This window comes from Sebastes fasciatus, chromosome 18 (assembly GCF_043250625.1).
Source record: "Sebastes fasciatus isolate fSebFas1 chromosome 18, fSebFas1.pri, whole genome shotgun sequence".
Taxonomy (NCBI): domain Eukaryota; kingdom Metazoa; phylum Chordata; class Actinopteri; order Perciformes; family Sebastidae; genus Sebastes; species Sebastes fasciatus.
The window spans coordinates 4,134,941-4,156,174 of NC_133812.1; the positions used below are offsets into that span (position 1 = coordinate 4,134,941).

General features: G+C 39.9%; 1 protein-coding gene across 1 annotated transcript; it reads right to left on the reverse strand.

The window, feature by feature from the left end:
• Nucleotides 1-19,389: 19,389 nt before the first annotated feature.
• Nucleotides 19,390-20,892, reverse strand: LOC141756320 (uncharacterized). The gene is made up of 2 exons (XM_074615954.1): nt 20,839-20,892; nt 19,390-20,586 (listed from the first exon to the last, which is right to left on the reverse strand). Exon 2 carries the CDS (start codon nt 20,575-20,577, stop codon nt 19,690-19,692), a length of 888 nt encoding a protein of 295 aa, XP_074472055.1. The 5' UTR covers nt 20,578-20,586; nt 20,839-20,892; the 3' UTR covers nt 19,390-19,689.
• Nucleotides 20,893-21,234: the final 342 nt, after the last annotated feature.

A 21,234-nucleotide genomic window follows, 5' to 3' on the forward strand; every position in this document is an offset into this window, starting at 1 on the left:
CCCTCCTTTGTTTGCTTTCCCGCCTTTTGTTGATTGTCTGCCCCGCCCTGATTTGTTTCACCTGTGTGTAATCATGTCTTGTATTTAAGCCTGTGTGTTCCCCTCTGTCCTTGTCGGTTCGTTTGTCTCTCCAGCCCCGTCTACCTTGTCCTCCATGTTTCCTGTTACCTCCTGCTCTGAACATCGTGTTTCCCTGGTTAGTGATTTTTGGTTTTGGTCCTCTGTTTGGTTTTTGTTGTTTGTTTCTATTTGTTGTTTTGTACTTGGTTCCCCTCCCTGCCTTTTGTGTTTTGGATTTTCAGCTCTATTAAAGCTCGCTTTATTTTCAAACTACCTGTCCTGCCTGTTACTCTGCGTTTGGGTCCCCTTGTAAACTCCACATACGACAATCCCAGTTGAAATGTATCCGTTGGAGAGGTGAATGAAGGCTCCTCTTTCCTGTTGTGTAAAGTTTAAGGTGCCCTGGAGAATGGCAATTAACCCCCAACTGCTCCAATGGACCAACTCAGTGGCAAAGATGCAGATAGTGTCACCTGGACCAAAGGCTTTAAAGGGACAGTTTGGTTTGGGGGAATGTTACTACTTTTTCCTCTTACTATGCCAAAGAAAAATATTCAGAATTTATTCCTAATATGTTTTCTTGCAGTTTGAATGTATATTGATGCATCAGTCCAAAAGTTAAAATGTATTGAAAAAAGATAGATGCAAGGTGTATTTCCACACTGCTGTCTGTATTGCAAACTGAAATTCTCCAAGATTCCATCAATGAATGAGATTCAACCCCATCCAACAAAAAAGCCCTTGGTGAGTGGAAGTCATTCATTGAGTGAGTCTTTTTATTGGGGTTCGTCTGCCTTTTTCTTTCGGACTCTTGTCTGATGAAGTTGTTTCAGAAAAGTTTAGTTAAATGTTGGCCACATGTTTGTTGGTGTCGTTTTAAAAGTTGTTCCTCTGTGATACTATGCAAACTAGCAGCAGGAATGTTGTTGTTTTTTATATTGTTACATGCACGTTTTGAGAGTAGCAACTGGAATGTAATGCTTTTAGAGTAACTGGAATATTCACTTTTTGACAGTGGCAATGTTGCGCAGTTCTCTGTAAGAATATCTGGAATACGCACTTTTGACAGTGGCAATGTTATACAGTACTCTGTTGGAATAGCTGGGAAATGCACTTTTTGAGAGTGGCAGCTGGAATGTTATGTATTTTGTCCTGAATTGTTTTAATAAAAAATGCTAAAAATAAGAATGCTTCTGGTGGCTTAATTTAAGACAAAATTGCTTGTTTGTAGTATGCTTTTTGAAGAAATTGTCTTATTTTCAGCAATGTTAATTATTATTCTTAGAGTTGAGGTATAAATTCTTAGTCAGCTCAATCATGAAAACACAATATTAATTTTAAGTAAACATTTCTTACATAACAGTTTCTTTGCTTTTAATAAGCAACATTTTGGCCTATTTTTCTAGTTTTAAGACACATTACAGTCTTAAAGTGTCTAGATTTTTGGTCTAGTTTTAAGAATTCTAGCCAAGAAAAATTTGCTTACCCCATTGGCAGATTTCTTTGATCAAAACAAGAAAGTTTGTCAAAATTTAAGAATATTTTGCCTATTTCTCATAGGGCAGTTTTTGCAGTGTAATAATTTCCAAAATTCACAATATATTTTATCTAACAAAACATTCTGCTTCAATCCATATTTTTTGGCGTTTAGCCTTTCAAAAACATTTTCACTGAGGTCAAAAACCTGCTCTCCCGCTTGCTGCACACAAAGAGAGGCACACACTGACAAGTTATGGATCAGCTACGCAGTCTTAAAAACATTAAGATTCCTTTTAAAGAAGGATATATGGAAAAAATATTTTAGCCTATTTTAATACAATTCAAATTGGGCTTAGAGGGAATTATTTTCACCAGACATCTTGACCAGTGTGTGTGTCTGCTCGTCTCTTGCTCTCTCTCTCTGGGCAGGAAAATCAAAAGGGTTGGCAAGGATGGGATGCATATACAGTATATCATTTATCAGAATCAGGCTAATTTATATCATATATAAAATATACTTTAGTCCTATACTGTTTTTGTATATTGTCAGTGTGTTAGAGACCACCGATCAAACTAAATTATTTAGAACGAATATCGGCCGATAACGATCGGTGACCGATTTTGTTCCAACAAGTTGTGTACTTCATCTAACCTGTTTGCGCAATTCATGGATGCTGTTCCTGGAGAGTAGTTTTGACTAGTCCCACCCTTCATACAGTAAACTTGTAGCAGAGGTCAGCATAGTTGAGGGTCAAAATTAAAAGTTTAGTTGAATGGCTCGCCAGCTGCCCGAGGACACAGCTGCTTAAATGAAATTTGACCTGATGATGCAACTGGATGAAAGTGAGGGAGTTCATCCTGTGGGTGTAACTGGAAGTGCGAAAAACACACTTTGCGCGTAATTTCTGACTTCCAAAATCTTGACTACTTTACCGTTACTTGTCATTGTTCAAGTCAACACAAAAGGAGAAAATCTAAATGGACAGGCAAACACTAAGTGAATTGGCCACCGACAAAAAAGGGCACTAGACTGACTAAATAACGCTCTTAACAAAGCAGAACACAATGGAGTAGAGGCAGCTTGGCCTACCGCTTTAGGAGACCAGTGGCATGTCCTGAGTCTAGTAACTCCAATGGAGGAAGTGAACGTGAACACAGATTATGACTGATTCTTTCGCCCCATAGTCACCAAAGTAAATATTGGATGCATTTTTCACGAGCCACATATCTTCCCGCACATGCTGACACTAAAACGTCATTTTTCAGATGGACAAATCAGGAGAAAATTAACTTTGTTTGAGACCTTTCTCTGTCTCAGCAACACTGGCGACTGAAGTTCGCGAATGCCCGAGCTTACTAATTTTTTGTAATGCTAAATATGACTGTTGGCTATGTAAATATCTAATGTTGGCAAAAGACAATATAAATACATTGTGCAAATATAACTCAATCTGCTTTCATCCATCCACACAACGTTCACAACACTACCAAACAAAGTAGGTTGATGAGGGGGGGCAAACACGCCATGACCACGCCCACTTAGGAGACAGGAAGTGTATACCATTTCAAAGCACTGGCGGAGCTTGTAATGTGTTATCTTTATTTTAAAGCATCTCTTTCGTGACATTGGGGAACATGAATATCTGTGCCATATTTAATGGCAATGCATCCAATTGTTTTTGAGATATTTCATTTTGATCCAACAAAGGCCAACTTGCTGGAGGTGCTTTGGTGGATCCCCAGAGTTATTAGGAGCTATTGTCAGTGAACCATGAATGTCTGTACCAAGATCTTTGATACAGACATCTGTACCAAATTTTGTGCCAATCCAACTAATAAATCTGGAGATATTTCAGTGAATAAATGAAAAAACTCGGCCTGCTGGTGGTGCAGGTCATATGTTTTCATGGCACTCAATCCTAATATTGGATTTGTCAGGATATTAAATAACAAAGTAGTGAACTAACCATCATTGCCTTCCCAACGCTAACATGGCTTAAAATATCCTCATCTACTAACAATACATTGTAGGGGACTCGGTCCTATCATTCAACAGAAAGCCCCTCCAAATGCAGAAAGAGTATAGAAGCAAAGAGACAAAACTCCGATGTTTTTTTGACAACAGCCGTTGCCGCCATTTTGGACTGAAAACGCTTATTATATCTATAATATTTTATTGTTCAACACAGGCCATTTCAGTAGAATACGACAATAGAACAGAAATATTTTTGTTTTACTTCTGTACGGGACTTTGTAGGCGGACGTTTTACTGGCGTTCCGGTAGTCGCTTTCAGTCCAAAATGGCGGAAGCCTAGCTCTGCTGCTGGGCGCTGATGTTGCAATGGAACAAACGATTGACTTTCACTTCTTATCAATATGCAGATGCAGACACATTAAAAACGGCATTAAACACGAAATGTCTCACTCTCTGCAAGAACATGAAATTGACAAATTTGCTGACCTTCAAGATGGGAAGCGTTTCTCGCCACCTCTGTTTGAGTTAGATTCAATGTCAGCGTCATATGTTGCCGACTGTGCAGCTGCTTGAAAATAGCTGAACAGCCACCCACCGTGAAAGCAGCAATTTTGGGATATTTTCCCAGCTACGGTGTCATAATCAATTACCAGCAATGTGAATGCTTGTCACAAGCAGTCAAATTGCTGCTGACACATTGACAGCTTATCTACCAGCACCAACAACAGTTTTATCACATCTCTGCCCCTCCCAATTACTCCTTTTAGGAACGGCCCCCCCTCCCTGTAATCACAAGGTGATTAGAAAGTACACTGTCATTTATACTGTATGGAATCACACTGGCCGCTGCTCATCTGACACCCTCCAAATCCAGCAGCCTCTTACCTTTATTCAGTCAAGGTTGTTACATTTCACGCCTCAACATTTGTACACATAATACAATTCAACACACCAAAATGTTTTATTTTAGTAACTTTTGGCAGCCTTTAATGAAGTAATAATTCATCATTTCTGTCAAGGCACTGAATCTGACAGTTTCATCTATCAGTGTACATAGTTCAGCCATAAAACAATGTGTATGTATGTGTGTGTGAGACAGTTGTCTCCCACATCTATGGATGCTATGTTGTGAACAGCTCTACTGCCTGTGTATGGTATGCCATTTCATTCATTATGAAATAAATAAATATGCCTATGAAATACATCCTGAAATAGATAAATGAAGCAATAAATATATAAATAAATATAGATATGTAAATGAGTAAAGTTCAATAAATAAATAAATATGCCTATGAAATACATAATTATGGCTATGAAATAAATCCTGAAATAAATAAATGAAGCAATACACATATAAATAAATGTAAATATAAATATGTAAATGAGTCAGTATAATTTAATAAATAAATACAAAAATATGCCTATATAATACATAAATATGCTTATGAAATAAATAAATTAAGCAATATGTATGTATATATATATATATATCTTGAATGAGCAGTTTTTTTATTTGTAACTTTGTTGAATAATATATCAAATTACAATTATTTCTTTGACGACATTTATAATCCATTTTCCACAGCTTAAATAAGCTTTATTTAGCCTAAATAAAATAACTTTTTCAAATTCCTTTAATTCAGATTCAGATCAACTTTATTATCCCACATGGGGAAATTCATTTGGTTCACTGCTCAAAACATGAGGTCACCATATAGTGATTTGATTACTAATAGTAAGTATCTGACACTCTGATTTCTGCAACATTTTGAAAAAAATAGGTGAAAAATGGATTAAAAATAGCCCCCAAAAAATTGCATTGAAAATAAAAGATTCAGTGGCCTCATTTCTAAATTATTATGGAATGTTATTTCTTCTGTACCCAGAATTTTCCGACATTTCTTCCCCTTCATATTCATGCATTTCCAGGCACTATATGCCCTACTTAACATTGCTGTTGAAGAGCCTCATTAGTGAAATTAGACATGATTAACTCCCCATCCAGTTCTTTCATCAAAGCAGCCTTCCCTCAATTTGGTGAAATTTCCTCTACACTTTCCTCAACATCTGTGTTCTGTGCAGCTTTGCAATCAAGGCTGCCTCCTCCGCGCCGGCGGAACGGGGAAGGGGCGGAAAACAGAAACAAAAACCCCAAAACAGAGAAACTGGGACAAGCAGACAGACGCACAGTGAGGGAGACATTCGTCCCGTATCTTTTTGAAAAGCTCTGATGAAATGATTGCTGATATGCTAGTAGAACTCATCTGGGAATGTTATTGATTTCACAGCTGGTGTCGGAACTCACGGAAATGGAATGGCTCGGTGATGCAATGAGATGAAAAGCTGCTCCGCAAACCTTTTACTACTGAGCTGCATCATAACCATGAAAATATGAGACATTTCTATAAATAGCATTTTTCTAAATTTATTTTAAAAAGTTATGAAATGTTTAAAATGTAAGATTGGGAGCATTTCGATTGCCTCCGCACGGCTCTCGACATGGCGACAGCTGGGCCGACGGCTCGCGGCTAACGGTGCTAACAGTGAAAACAACTGCTGACAGAGCTAACAGTGTTAACCTGGGGGGGGGAGATTCTGAGGGCGGGTGCTACGCTTTAGCAACGGCGCCGTTGGTTGGGACGGTGTTATCGGCTGTAACGAGCGCAGTGGAGGCTGTGAGCTAGCCAGTGGGGCGCGCATGCAAACACATGCAATTATCGTGGTTTCCAAATATATGAAATTTCATGACTATTTCACAAACTGCTGTGTTGGGTCAGCATGAAATCAATTCATATGTAATCCACGTAATTGTGAACCGGGAAGTATAGAGAGTGGTGAACGCCACGTAAGCCTAAGCCTAACCAAGTCTATCTTTTCCTAAACCTAACTAAGTAGTTTTATTTTGAAAAGACTGGAGCGGAAATTGACACGTGTCACGTGTTAAAGATTTGCATCTTTATCTCTCTGTGTTTAAAGGTATAATATGTTATATATGTCGGTTGCTGTCAACACCCAGCATTCAAAGTTGGCCCCTCCTCCTCGGTTCAACGAGGAGAGAGATAGATGAGTGCCATAGAGTAGAGAAACAGAGCGCCAGAGGTAAATGGGAACAAAAGATTGTTATACAGAGTGAAAGAGGAGAGAAAAGAAGTAGGTGGGAGGGCTATAGATGTTCCAGACAACAGTAGAGATGTTAGAAAAAGAGTGAAAGAGAAAGCTAGATTTGCATTCACAGAAAGGAATCTGGGAGAGCGCAAAATTTTGCATTCACTACCAATGAAAAGCCTACCGTGTAGCCATGACGGATAGACATCTCCGTTCAAAAGCTTATTAACAGCTGCAGTAAGTCAACTCGTAGTTTCTTCCTCACCATCACAGGCTGCCATTCACATGTCCAAAAGAGATTACTGCTGAAAAAGATGCCAGCATGCATAATAGAGATAATTGGTTGATGTTTGGAAAAAAACTAAGTTTAATTGTCAGTTTGGCATATTTTGCTGCATGTCTTGCATAATTTCTGTTATTATAAAATGGTAAAGTAAGCTACATTAATTTACTGTACACTTAGTACTCTGAAATTAGCATATAGCACATACTGTATGGTATTGGTACTGTATCTATGGCATTGCAACACGTCAGACTGTGTTTTGGTCAAATGGACGGTTGCACTGACAACACTGCATCTCTTAATAGCTCAGGACAGTGGTGTAGTGGAGGGTAAATGCAGGTATAGGTACTATACCCACCTTTTTTTGTTTTGTTGCAGTTAACATTATACCCACCTATCAGCCAAATGCCATTGGACCATTTAGGAGAGTATAGCCACTTGCTCCTCTGTAACCTACCTATCTCTACCAGTACACCCACCTTATCGACGACCACTACAGCACTGGCTCAGGGCCGTAGACTGTATATGAAGATGGACGACATGACAGCTCCGCAAAAGTGAAGCTGAAACATCTGGATCGCCCCCTGGTAGCTGGCTGCAGTAGAGGTCATAAACCCCGCCTCCTCCATATTAGTGGATGGGACATGGGCCAAACTAAAAAGTCAAAGAACACGTCAAGTAATTTTTTCGCAAAGATGGTTTCTGTCATTTTAGGTAGTTCTCATCACGCTGATGTATGTTCAAGTTTTGATTAGTTATTTGATGCTACAAAAAGGGGGTGAGAAGTCATGATGTCTCGCCTACAAGCTGCGGCCGTGCTCGGCTCACGATTGGTTTGGGCAGTTGACAGCTTAGCATAAATACTGGAAGCAGGGGGAAACCATTAGCCTGGCTCTGTAGAGCCCTCAGGATGCCAATTTCCGTAGTGGCCAAACGGTGGTACTACAACTTCTGTGTCCGTCACGTGATACCATTGGCCCCATAAAGACTTTTTCCCATAGACTTACATTGGGTAAGAGACGTCTGCGGATATTTAGTTTTTTGGAGGTAAATCAATTTCCCAGTATGAACACTTGAATAGCCTTCATTTCATTTGTTTAGGTCCTAAAAGTTGTAAAATGCACTAATAGCCGAATCCAGAGCTATTTTCCTTGCTCTGTTCATATGAATGAGACCCAGACCGAGGTTGGAGTGAGGGCTGGGAGGCGGAGTCAGCAAGCCTTGACGACAACGTGATGGCTGTGACCCCGTGACCGAGCCATGTGACCGAGCGGACGCTACTGCGCTTGTTCTATCGGCCCAATGGATGCGGAAGATCCGGGTACTTTTCCACTCGAACGTCGAGCCATTTTGGCTTCATGCTACTGAGCAACTTTCATAGGAATGAACTATTATTAAGTATTTTTGGCCTACTGCATTTCTGTCTGTCTGAGAAACGTTGGAGGATTCAGTGTGAACAATGGACAGATGGAGAAAGATAAATCTGCTTTGGAGTAGATTAATTTCATTATAATCATTATTGTGAATGTGTAAATGATAATTAAACTAATTTGTTAACTTGTTTCACATAATAATAATCTGAGGACAAATGATAGGACTTATTTCATTTTATTTGTTTATTATATTTCCTTAAACTTTATCTTCAGCATATATCTCCAGCCCTGTCCATGGTGCTGAATCGGCAGGGCTTTTGAATAAAATCAAGAGTTTTACCTCAGTTGGTGCGTGCTCTCGTCACCCTAGTTGTTAGATGTAAACTGATCCAAAAACAGCAATATCACATCAAACACACTGATGGAAGCATTGATAGAAACTAGGCTAGTGGAGAATGACATTTTGAGAGAAAAAACATTTTGGGAACAACAGGATACGGAATAAGGGGTTGTCGGACAAACGCGCTTTTGGGTCCAATGGTGCATTTTTCTGACTAGTGGGCTGTCAGTACCCCGGGTGAGCCTCTGTTCCACTAGCTTCTGTAATTCCACAGCAACACTCCCCAGTGTCAAGCTACGTATCAATTAACACGTGGAGAGACAAAACAAAGTCACTATGATAGAGTTTGCAAACACAAGTAACTGCACTTTAATCAAAAACGCATAGCTAAAATACTGAGGCAAAAATAATTAAGAAGCCATCAGTATTTACCCGCACTCCACGTCTAAAACAAGCCTACAACAACACAACGCCAGTGTGAGAAAAAAACGCACGGACGAGCCCCCAATTATGTTACGGCCTCTCAAACAAACAAAGGCTCTGGAGAGACCGAAGCATATGATAGGACACCAAGAGACAGTTCTGTGAGAATATAACAATCATTTTATTTTAAATCAGGACAAAAGCAACTTTCAAAAATTTAACTGAGTAAATAAAAAAACGTTAAAAAGCAGTTGAAGTCGCTGGGCCAGCCACGCAGTGGGCCGTCGCACCCAGCTCATCCCTCTAAACTCAAAAGCGTCTAATTTAAACCAAAAAGCATGGAAACTTAACTACCGGAGATCTTCAACCCAAAAACAAAGTCACAAACTAAATGCTGGGAAAAAGGTCATCTAAGATCAAAACAACTAAACAATGGAGACGGGAGTCTCCCGAGCAGTGCTGCCGGCTGCAGCCTGAGTGCCAGAGAGTGTGCGCCCGTCCCTTCGCCCTTTTTCTTCCCTCCCTTAATCAGCGCACCATCTCAGGTGTGCTCCTCCTGAAAAAAAAGTAGGTCAGAATGGAGGGGAAAGAAAACAAGTTCTGCTTTTTTTTCTTAATCCATATACTCGCGTGTGTGTGTGTGTGTGGGCCTGTATTACCAACGTTGTGGTGACATAAGCCTGTTTACACAGTCACATTGTCCTTCCAAATGGGGACAAAATGCACATCTCCATGCACATCTCCATAATGTAAATCATTATATTTTAGGGTGAGGACTTGGTTTAGAGTTAGGGTAAGGTTATGTTTAGGTTAAGATTAGATGTAAGGGCTAGGATTAGGCAAGTATCAGTTACAGTTACGGGTAGGGTAAGTCTCCAGGAAATGAATGTCAATGTAATGTCATCAAAAGTCATGAAAACTCAACTCTGTCTCTCCCTCTGTGTGTGTGTGTGTTTGTGTGTTTGTGTTCGAGGCCTGCTCCGGGCCGTGCTTCGTTTTGGCTCAACTGTTTTTAACATAGCTAGCTTCATTTATTTATGTTCTTTGTAACTGACAAACCGAATAATAAAAGAAAGCTCTTTGCATTCATTCTCTGTATGTATTTGTTAATATTATACAAAGGGTTTAACCTGAGCCAGGCCATACAACAAAGATGGTAATCATATCACATCCATACATGGTCAGTATTAAACAGCTGTTGAATAATAATAATATCTGTATATTTTTTTTATTATGCTGGTATCTGATTGGTACTCGGTAGCAGACCTCTTGGAGAAAACTTGTATTATCTCGTTCCCTCGTTTTATTATCTCTTTCCCTCGAGTTACTTTATAGAGCACTTCCTCCAATCATTCCGGACAGTCCACGCATTGCTGATGTACGGAGCCCCCCTAGATGATGAACTTCGGTAAAGCTGGAAAGATATCGACAGATTCAAACTTCCCGGATCAATAACTCATAACAGAAACGTTGTTAAAAACAAACGGCGGCTCTTTCTAACCGTAGTAAGGTTGACAATGAGCTACAACCTCATTTTAATCAACACACAGTATGGTAGACAACGAACTACAACCTCATTTTAATCAACACATAACACATTACATTGGTCTCTATGTGCAGCCGGCTGTGATACGAGTGGTCAGGGACCGTCTACAAAGTGCAACACTGAAAAGAGAAAAATATTCAATTGCTTCAGTATTATACAGTGCAGTACCACCAAAATTACTTCACACATCAATGATCTCCTCATAGTTGTACTACAAGATTTAGTTTGGAAAAATATGCTTTGCAAAATTTTGGTAAATTTCTTAATGGGAAAAATATTCAATAACTTCCCTTTTATAAAGTGTAGTGCCATCAAAATGTCTTAATTAGTTTAATAAGTATAATCAGGAAGAGACCATTGATGTGTGAAGGAAAAATCTGTTTTCATCGCATTATTATGCGGATTCGGATTCAGGGTGCATCCCTAATATAAATAAAGTTGTCTTTACTTTGCTGTGATGTTCATGACAACAGTTACTGTCTCTTTATCTGGATGGTTATATATTTTTAATTCTAAACACTTTTAGACGAGATAGAATTATAATAAAAATGTAGCACCAAATTAATCAGTTTGTAGCCAAATGCAGGAAGGACAGCTGGCAAAAGAAAATAAATTGCAGATGTGTGAATGCGTAAATGAACATAATTATTAATTTAACGGACTACTCAAAAGTCAGATATAGTCGTCCAGAAGTGTATTTTAATACGTATTTTGGTGTTTTCCAGGAGAACGAGGAGGAGGAAGTGCCCCACGTCACCCGCTGCAAAACACCCTGTACACCAGACTCACCCCACTGAAATATATCAACAATAAACAAATGAATTCATAAATACATCCGTGTGTTCATTTAACAACATGTATCATTAAGTGTATTCAATAACCCATTATGTATAGTAATTATAGTGAAAAATACTATAATTACTCGAGTAACGTCGTTACAAGCAATAATGAGGCATGTGTGACTATTTCAACCTTCTCTCAGCTGCGTCTCCGTCTCGGTGTGAAACGGACTTGAGAGAAAACCGAAAAATAAATATAAAAACATAATTCAAAGCGGTAAAAACCCACAGCATAAATCCAACTGTCCTTCCTGCATTCATCAGTTTAAACTGTTGTGTGTGTGTGTGTGTGTGTGTGTGTGTTCAAGGCCTGCTCCGGCCTGTGGGCGATGGTTAGTTATGACTCAACTGTTTTCAACATGGCTGCCGGGTCATAATCTTTCTCAGTTTACAGCTAAATAGTACTTTAAACTACTATGTTTCTTGATTCATGTTTCATCAGCGCTGCATAGTTTGACCGTTTGATCAGAGTTCACAAGCAGTGATTGACAGCTGCGTTAGAGTCTCCTCAGCTCTGATTGGTTGTTTTTCTTTGGGCACGGTGTAATTTTGCAAATACCATTATGAGCACTAAAACAAGGCAGAGGAAACTGATATCAGGTATCACTGAGTACGCCAGACTGAGCCGATCCAATACCATCATTTATTAACCAAGAAAAAAATCTATTTATTTAACCTGAAATCAATTCTTTGCTGATCCAAAACAGCAGCCTTCACTGTGCTGTCACCCTGGCTGTGTCATGTGTAGGGACCTGCCATTTCTGGTGGCAGACACAGTGAACTGTCTCCCAGAATCATGGAGGTATGCTCTCATTGGCTACAGTAACATTTCACCCAGAGGTGTGAAAATCACACAGAACAAAACCAGAGGAATGTCCTTTGTTCCCTCTCTTTCTTCTCATCTGCTCATCTCTCCTGACGTGTGAGAGGTGAGCTGCTGCGCTCTCTCTGCTCTTCATCTCCTCAACCCAGGCTGACCTGGTTGAGGTGAACGGCTCTCAAGTCCAGAACTTGCAAAACAGTTCTGGTTCTGATCAATGGCCTGTTAGGAAACAGCCATTGCAACCAAGGAACCAAACGGCAGACGACGCGAGTGCTCTGCCCTTTCCACCAGCTAACTTCAAGCTATCAAGCAAAGAAGTTAGCACCAAACTAACAGCAAAGACGACATCTTTGACTTGGAACCACAACTTCAACACATGGAATCACAAACCGGTTCTTCCATGGATTGGTAACGTACTGGGCCTTAGCATTAGCAATCGCACAGGGCTGAGCAAGACTGTCCAACTTTGATTTCTAGAATGTACTTGTATTGATTTGGTTTAATGTTATTCATTGAGTTTGACTGTGGTGATTTATCTGTATTTGATTTTTGGGTAACTGGCTTCGCCACATCTGATGTGTTTAGTTTATGCTTCACATAGACAAGGTCTTGCATGCAAACTAACCATCTTTTCTAACCCACTGCATATCTAACACACATTAAGATCACATACAGAAACTGTGAATTAGTTAAACATAAACATACAGCTTCAGATAATCTTAACCCCACATCACCCCCCTCTCTGTCCTAGAACAAAGAGGTCATGTGATGACATGCTGATGGCCATCTTTGATTCCGCCATCTTTGATTCAGCCATCTTTGTAGTTTTACAGTGCTCGCCATTTTGTTTGTAGGCCATACAGACATTTTGAGACAAGAACCCATCTTTTTTCCACCCCCCTCTCTCTCTCTCTCTCTCTCTCTCTCTCTCTCACACACACACACACACACACACACACACACACACATGCTTACACACTGTGTTTGGTTTGTTTAGTTTAGTTATTTAGTTAGATTAATATTGTGTTTTGAACCTTTATTAACTTGTAAATAAATGTTTGTGGAATATACATGCTGGTCTCTTTAATGTTGCACAAGAGTGAATAATGCCAACCTCTGCTATGTCAAGAACTCCGATATCCTTCAACCTTTACTTTCTATTTTGGTTATAGTTATTAATTTAATTATTAATCAACGTTCCAAATTGATAGTTTAGCATATATAATGAGACTATATTAACGTTTTGGTCATTGGTCCCTGATTCCAGGGTGGTGCCCCGTTTATTATTAATGTTTATTGATAATCTTTATTAATATTAATAATTATATTATTATTTATTAATTAATTTGCTAATAACCAAAACCTACCAAAGTAGAACCCCTACATAGTGGTGCCCCGTGTGAGGCATATTATTCTTGTTGGCAAATGTTCATAATTGTGCAATATTAATTTTCAGCATAATTTTTGGTCAAAAACAAAAATTTCATATTCCACTTCTAAACAAACCAAAAGTGTTTACATTCTACACCACTAGTCTTCCACAGGAGTAGAAGTCCAGCTGTACTTTTAAACAAGTATATTGTGGTTAGAATTGTTATTTGAGAGATTTTGAGTATTAACACTTTAAGCCTTTAAGGTGTTAATTTTAATAATTTGCTTTTGCTGCTAATTCAAGTTGACCTACGCTGTAGACCTTGAAAGAATTTTGGTTCAGCATTTGAATACCACGTATTCAATGCAATCTGGTCTAGTTGTCATATTTTGCCGTTAATCTAAGTGTTCCTTTAATGACACAGCGTGCCACCGGCCCTGTGTAACATAGAGAGCTTGTACCCTGCTGTGTAACTGCCAAGCATTCCACAGCCTGAGTTAAGATAAGAGCCACAGTGTGCTACCAGCCCTGTGATATAAGTTTGCACCTAGCTGTTACTTCCACATGTTCCAGCTTGAGTCACCTTTAAGAAACATCATCACAACTGTTACTGCCCTGCATCTCAGTTAGTGCATGTTGTGTGTAAGCAAGCTTCTTTTATAAACCTTTGTTTACTTTACTGGCCTTTTGTTGATGCCCACTAGAGTCACTAGTTGGTCCCCTCCTCCACAGGAGCTACTCCACAGGGAGCTACCCCCCATAGCGTAGGCCAGTGTATTGTTGTTTTGCTAGTGTACCTCCCAAACTACACCACAAGGTGTCTGCCAGCGCAACACCATAGCCAACAACATTGTTTTGTTTTCTACTAGACATCCTGTTTAGTTCACCCTCCATTCCAGGTTTAACAATGGATAACCCCTGTGTAGAGCTTTTTATTTCTTCCCTAGCACAGAGCCTAAACCCTGGCTGCCCTGAACTCATCAGCAGGTTGAGTTTCAGTGAGTGCAGGAAAGAAATGGAATCGCTCCTCACAGACAGGTTTGATGCGCAGACTGCATCCAAAGACTCATTGTTAAAATGCTTACTTCTGATTTTTCACAGGCAAACCAGTCTTGCCATTCAGAGTAAAGTAGCCCTGGAAAAAGAGGTAGATAGCCTAAGAACACAAAGTGCTAGTCTCCTCCATGAAGTTCAGACAGCTGATAAGAAAGCCATGCGTTACTTAGAAGACCTGCATTCAGCAGAGTTAGCTCTTTTTCAATATAAAGAAAAATTGTTAGGGCTTAGACTAGAATGTCTTTCCCCACCACAGTCTGTCAGTCACTGTGATTCTGGTTACTCAGATTTGCTCTCCTCACTCGATGAGAGGTTAACTCCCTCTCCACTCAGAAGTGAAAGATTTCCAACCGACTTAAAATCTTTGGGAATGAAGTCAGATCCTCAACCTCCACTGAGAGAAAGAGTGAACAGCTACCTGACTACTTATTGTTCTGAAACTGACAGTGAAGACACATGTAGTTTATCTTCAAGAAGATATCCTGCCTCATGTTCTTCTCAGCCACAGAGAAATGACACCTTCCTCTGTGCTCCTCCCTCCAAAAGTTCAGCCTGCTTCCCACTCTGTCACAAGGGTGATGACAGCTGTCCAGCCTCTGCCTCTCAGCCAGAGAGAACATTAGCATGTGATGCACCAGTGCATTGTAATGCTAATTTAGTCTTGCCTTCAGCAGAAAGGACCCCACAGGGTCCACGCCATGAAGTGCTGGAATTCATAGCTAAGGACATTGAATGTTTTGATCCAGGCAACTGTGATCAACACATTGATGACTATTTTAAGGAATTAGATCACAATCTAATTGACTTAACACACGCCACCCAAAGGGAGAAAGTTAAACTTGTGTGGAAAACCAGCTCTAAAGCTGTGCACAAGTTTATACAGTCACAACCTCCCAGTGTCAGAAATGACTATTGTGAGCTTCACCATGCACTGATAGAAGAATTCTCTTCCACAGCTGACGAGACCTCAGCGATGTGTGCAGCCCTTCAGATTAAACATTCACGTAGTGAGAATCCTAGAGATTACTACAAACGTTTAAGGCATGCATACTTCCAAGGTAAGAATGCGCCAGGCTTAGAAGAAAACTCCTTCTTCAAGTCCTTGTTTCTGCAGAATCTGCATCCCTGCGTACGTACTCACGTGGTACTAAGGACGCATGAGGGTAACCCCTCACTGTGTGAGATAAGGAAGATGACACAGATAGCTTGGGAAACTCTGGTCATTTCCAAAAAGGGGGGTAAATTAACTGAGCCCACCAGCTCAAACACTGACGTGTCAAGCAGATCTGCCACCTCAAAAGACCACCTTCACAACAGGTCGAAGGGGGGTCAGAAGAGGTTGCATAGGGACACCGAGCGTAACCGCCATGTCCCCCATTTGCATAGAGATAGGCATTCACACAACAGAAGTGTTAGAAAGCCATACGCTGAAATTCTGTCCCAGAATTGGCGTGACCGGTCTGACGATGACCACAGCATTTCTGACCACATTTCAGACTCTGAACAAGGTTCAGAACATGGACATAATCTAGCATACAGTGATAGCTACTCTGAGTGCCTCTCTGCCTCTGGCTACCTGGAGCGTTACAGCCCTGAGCCACGAGTTCAGCACGAGAGATCCAGAGCTACCTTCCCACGGTATTAGCTACACCTAGCTAACAGTGAGACTGACGCTAGATAACGGTGCCTTAATTTTCCTTTCCTCTTTTACTAGGGAAAACTAGAGTTTGTTAGCAACAGCAAAAACTCAACTCAGACACCACTGTCCAACTTTACAAGTACACTTGGACCAACTCCTTAGTAGTATCTTGTTTAGAGATCACTAGTGCACACACTAGCTTAGGACACCACATTATGACTGTACAGAACCAGTCATACACCTGTCCATATTGTTTTAGGTGACACTCCGCCTCTCACCTTAACAACTTAACACCTCTAACATTCCTGTTCTTCACTAACCTTATAAATAACAGAGAAACATAGTTAGGTATTTTATACAATGCTATTGTTTTTGTTTATCTGGTTTTATTTGTAACTTAGGGACTGTTCTTGCTTAGCCAGGATAGATAGTCTTAACCAATGCCCAATTGGTTAATGAACTGCCCAGACGTTACAAAATGGAATGAACTGTTGAATGAACTTTTTCAATCATGGATTTAACAACTTTTCAGTTGTCCCCAGGGATTGGACTGTACAACCTCCAGGTTGTTTCCAAGGATCTGTGAACTGTTCAACCTTCTGTTTTGCTCTTCAAGGATGACACACACCGTAAGACCACAACAGGGGGGATGTAGGGACCTGCCATTTCTGGTGGCAGACACAGTGAACTGTCTCCCAGAATCATGGAGGTATGCTCTCATTGGCTACAGTAACATTTCACCCAGAGGTGTGAAAATCACACAGAACAAAACCAGAGGAATGTCCTTTGTTCCCTCTCTTTCTTCTCATCTGCTCATCTCTCCTGACGTGTGAGAGGTGAGCTGCTGCGCTCTCTCTGCTCTTCATCTCCTCAACCCAGGCTGACCTGGTTGAGGTGAACGGCTCTCAAGTCCAGAACTTGCAAAACAGTTCTGGTTCTGATCAATGGCCTGTTAGGAAACAGCCATTGCAACCAAGGAACCAAACGGCAGACGACGCGAGTGCTCTGCCCTTTCCACCAGCTAACTTCAAGCTATCAAGCAAAGAAGTTAGCACCAAACTAACAGCAAAGACGACATCTTTGACTTGGAACCACAACTTCAACACATGGAATCACAAACCGGTTCTTCCATGGATTGGTAACGTACTGGGCCTTAGCATTAGCAATCGCACAGGGCTGAGCAAGACTGTCCAACTTTGATTTCTAGAATGTACTTGTATTGATTTGGTTTAATGTTATTCATTGAGTTTGACTGTGGTGATTTATCTGTATTTGATTTTTGGGTAACTGGCTTTGCCACATCTGATGTGTTTAGTTTATGCTTCACATAGACAAGGTCTTGCATGCAAACTAACCATCTTTTCTAACCCACTGCATATCTAACACACATTAAGATCACATACAGAAACTGTGAATTAGTTAAACATAAACATACAGCTTCAGATAATCTTAACCCCACATCACCCCCCCCCCCCCCCTCTCTGTCCTTCTTCTCAGAAGAACAAAGAGGTCATGTGATGACATGCTGATGGCCATCTTTGATTCCGCCATCTTTGATTCTGCCATCTTTGATTCAGCCATCTTTGTAGTTTTACAGTGCTCGCCATTTTGTTTGTAGGCCATACAGACATTTTGAGACAAGAACCCATCTTGTTTCCCCCCCCCCTCTCTCTCTCTCTCACACACACACACACACACACACACACACACACACACACACACACACTGTGTTTGGTTTGTTTAGTTTAGTTATTTAGTTAGATTAATATTGTGTTTTGAACCTTTATTAACTTGTAAATAAATGTTTGTGGAATATACATGCTGGTCTCTTTAATGTTGCACAAGAGTGAATAATGCCAACCTCTGCTATGTCAAGAACTCCGATATCCTTCAACCTTTACTTTCTATTTTGGTTATAGTTATTAATTTAATTATTAATCAACGTTCCAAATTGATAGTTTAGCATATATAATGAGACTATATTAACGTTTTGGTCATTGGTCCCTGATTCCAGGGTGGTGCCCCGTTTATTATTAATGTTTATTGATAATCTTTATTAATATTAATAATTATATTATTATTTATTAATTAATTTGCTAATAACCAAAACCTACCAAAGTAGAACCCCTACACATGGATGCCACTGTTTTAGAGCAGCAAAGAAGAACTGATAGCAGGTAGTTTCTCACATGATAATAGCAAACTACAGTGCAGTGCTAGTGGAGAGTGTAACAGTAACGGTAGTCAGAGCGAGGAAAATGTCAGCCATTTGGCAATATTTCACAGTGGAAAATCCAACAAGTAAAACGGTGATATGTACAGTACATAAGGGTTCCGCTTTGAGGGGTGGCAGTACCCTAGTAGGGGGTGTGGTTAGCACACAGGCTGTCCACTGAGGAGACAGCAAAGAGAATATGGAATTGTTATTTATTCCTAGCTTCATTTATTTATGTTCTTTGTAACTGACAAACTGAATAATAAAAGAAAGTTATTTTGCATTCATTCTCTGTATGTGTTTGTTCATGTTACACAAAGGGTTTAACCTGAGCCAGGCCATAAAACAAAGATAGTCATCATATCACATCCATACATGGTCAGTAGTAAACAGCTGTTAATAAAAATAATAATAAGAACTATAACTATATTTTTTTATCATTCTGGTATCTAATCGGTACTCGGTATCAGCCGATACCACAAGTTCAGGTATCGGAATTGGTATCAGGAAGGAAAACAATTATATCTGAACATCTCTAATTTTTTAACAGATGATCTGTCTCATGTGCAACTGTCAGGATATAATGACAGTTTAAGCAAATATGACAAAAAGTTATTTGTTGTAACTGTAACTTTAAGAGATGTCCTGTCCTTTTTATATCAGAAGAGATCATCAAGTTTATCCTCAGTTTGTGAGTAATAAAAATTATTTGATTTTTCATATTCAAGTCCAAAATCCCTTTTAGCATTTTGATAAATATGGGTTTGTCAGCATGATAACAGTGATGGGCATAAGATGATGAAAATACGTGAAAATACTCCAAGTGAAGTTTCTGTTGTGTAAAGTCTGAAGCAAACACACTTTAAATGCAAAGTTGTCTTTATTAAAAAACAGGAAATATGCAGAATAAAGTGATACAGAGTCTTAATATCCAATCATTCATTAACATTGTTGTTGAAAATCAGGAAATAAATGTTTATATTTAAAACGGTTTGATTTCATTGACAGCAAGTTATAATTACCAGTAGTTATACTGTAATATAATTAATCACATTGTTTTGTATAGAAAAAGATAAGAAAACAATTTAAAGAGGCAATGACCAAAATGATTTAACAATATTGTAGGACTTTGCTTTTCACTTCAGTGAGTGTTGAGAATTCTCAGGCTTGCCACTGATAGAAACACACGTTCTCCATGGTGCCTCGGTTGCCTTTGTTGAGATCTCTTTCGATAACCGGGACACCAGTCACCTTGTACGCCTTGATATTAGACTCGCCGAGAAGCAGGGTGATGGCCGTAACGGGATGTTTGACGTGGTCTTTCTTGTACCACAGGTTCACCCGGTTCCCTCCGGTCCCCTTGTTGAGGTTAACACTCACTGGCGTGTATTTTTGCGCATGAAAGGACTGATACTCGCTACTATCAGTGGAGACATTCAGTTCACTGAGTGCACGCTGGGAGTCGGGGGTCTGACGGTACCAGATGAAGACAAAGGATCCTCCTGCACCCCTGTTAGTATCTTCATCCAGACGGATGAAACCTTTCTTATAGTGGTCGGAATCTGTTTCGTAGCAAACAGTGGCAGTGACATCACAGATGTAGGTTTTCTTCTCTCTCTTCACCCAGAGGTGGATCCAGTTCCCTCCAGCCTTGCGGTTCAGATCACAGGTCAGTCTCTCCCAGCCATTCTTAAACTTCATGGCTTCATCGTCTGCATTTGTAGTGACATCAATGGCCTCTATGGGAGTATTGTACTCTCCGGACCCTTTGAAGTACCAAAGGTAGAGGCAGTCACCTCCTGCTTCATCATTGAGATCTTTAGGGATCTTTGTGTACCCTGCATTGATCAATCCAACAGCCATTTCTTTGTTGAATGTAATTTGGAGTTTGGTGATTGGTTCTGATCCACGTTTGAACCAAATGTAGATGTTCTTTCCCCCTGCACGTTGGTTCAGCTCAGCATTGACTTTTGTGAATCCTTGGTTTGCGAACTGTTGCTCATCAGCTTCATCAAGGGACACTTTAAGTTGTGAGATGTATGAAGCCATCGTGGGTAACTGCATTAAAGAAAGACAAACCATGAGTACACTGAATATGACAAGTTAGCAGCATGACTGTGACTTTTCAACTGAGCTCCAATATAACGATTAGAAATTATTATATCAGTTGTCAAATATGGATCACCATAACGATGTCTTAAATAAATTATTTTTCAAATGTGCATGCATGCTGCACTCATTTACACTATTTACACTGAATATAATCATTTAACATCTGAAACAGAAAAACACATGTTCCACAGTACTTACGTGTCTGCTGACAGTGACTGGTAGAGCGGCAGTAAGAAGTCAACTGGTCTGCTGAATTCTGTTGTATCTACCACAAGTCGGCTGCCTTTATATAGATATGTTGAAGGTCATTGGGTAATCACTACTTCGGAGGAGTCATATTCCAAAGAATAAAATACCTTACAAAACCAGTTTAAAATCATGATTACTTCCAAGTAAATGTCGTCACTCTCAACCTCTGACTTCCTTGGAAAAGAAGCCCCAAAGCTAACTTGGACCACGCCTTGTGTGTGTGTTTGTGTCTACCTCCTGAGCTCTCTTGAAGAACAATTTTATATCACAAGAAATTATCAATTTAATCTGAAGTTTGTGAGTAATAAAAGTGAAGGATTTGTTCTGTGATTTTTCATTTTCAAG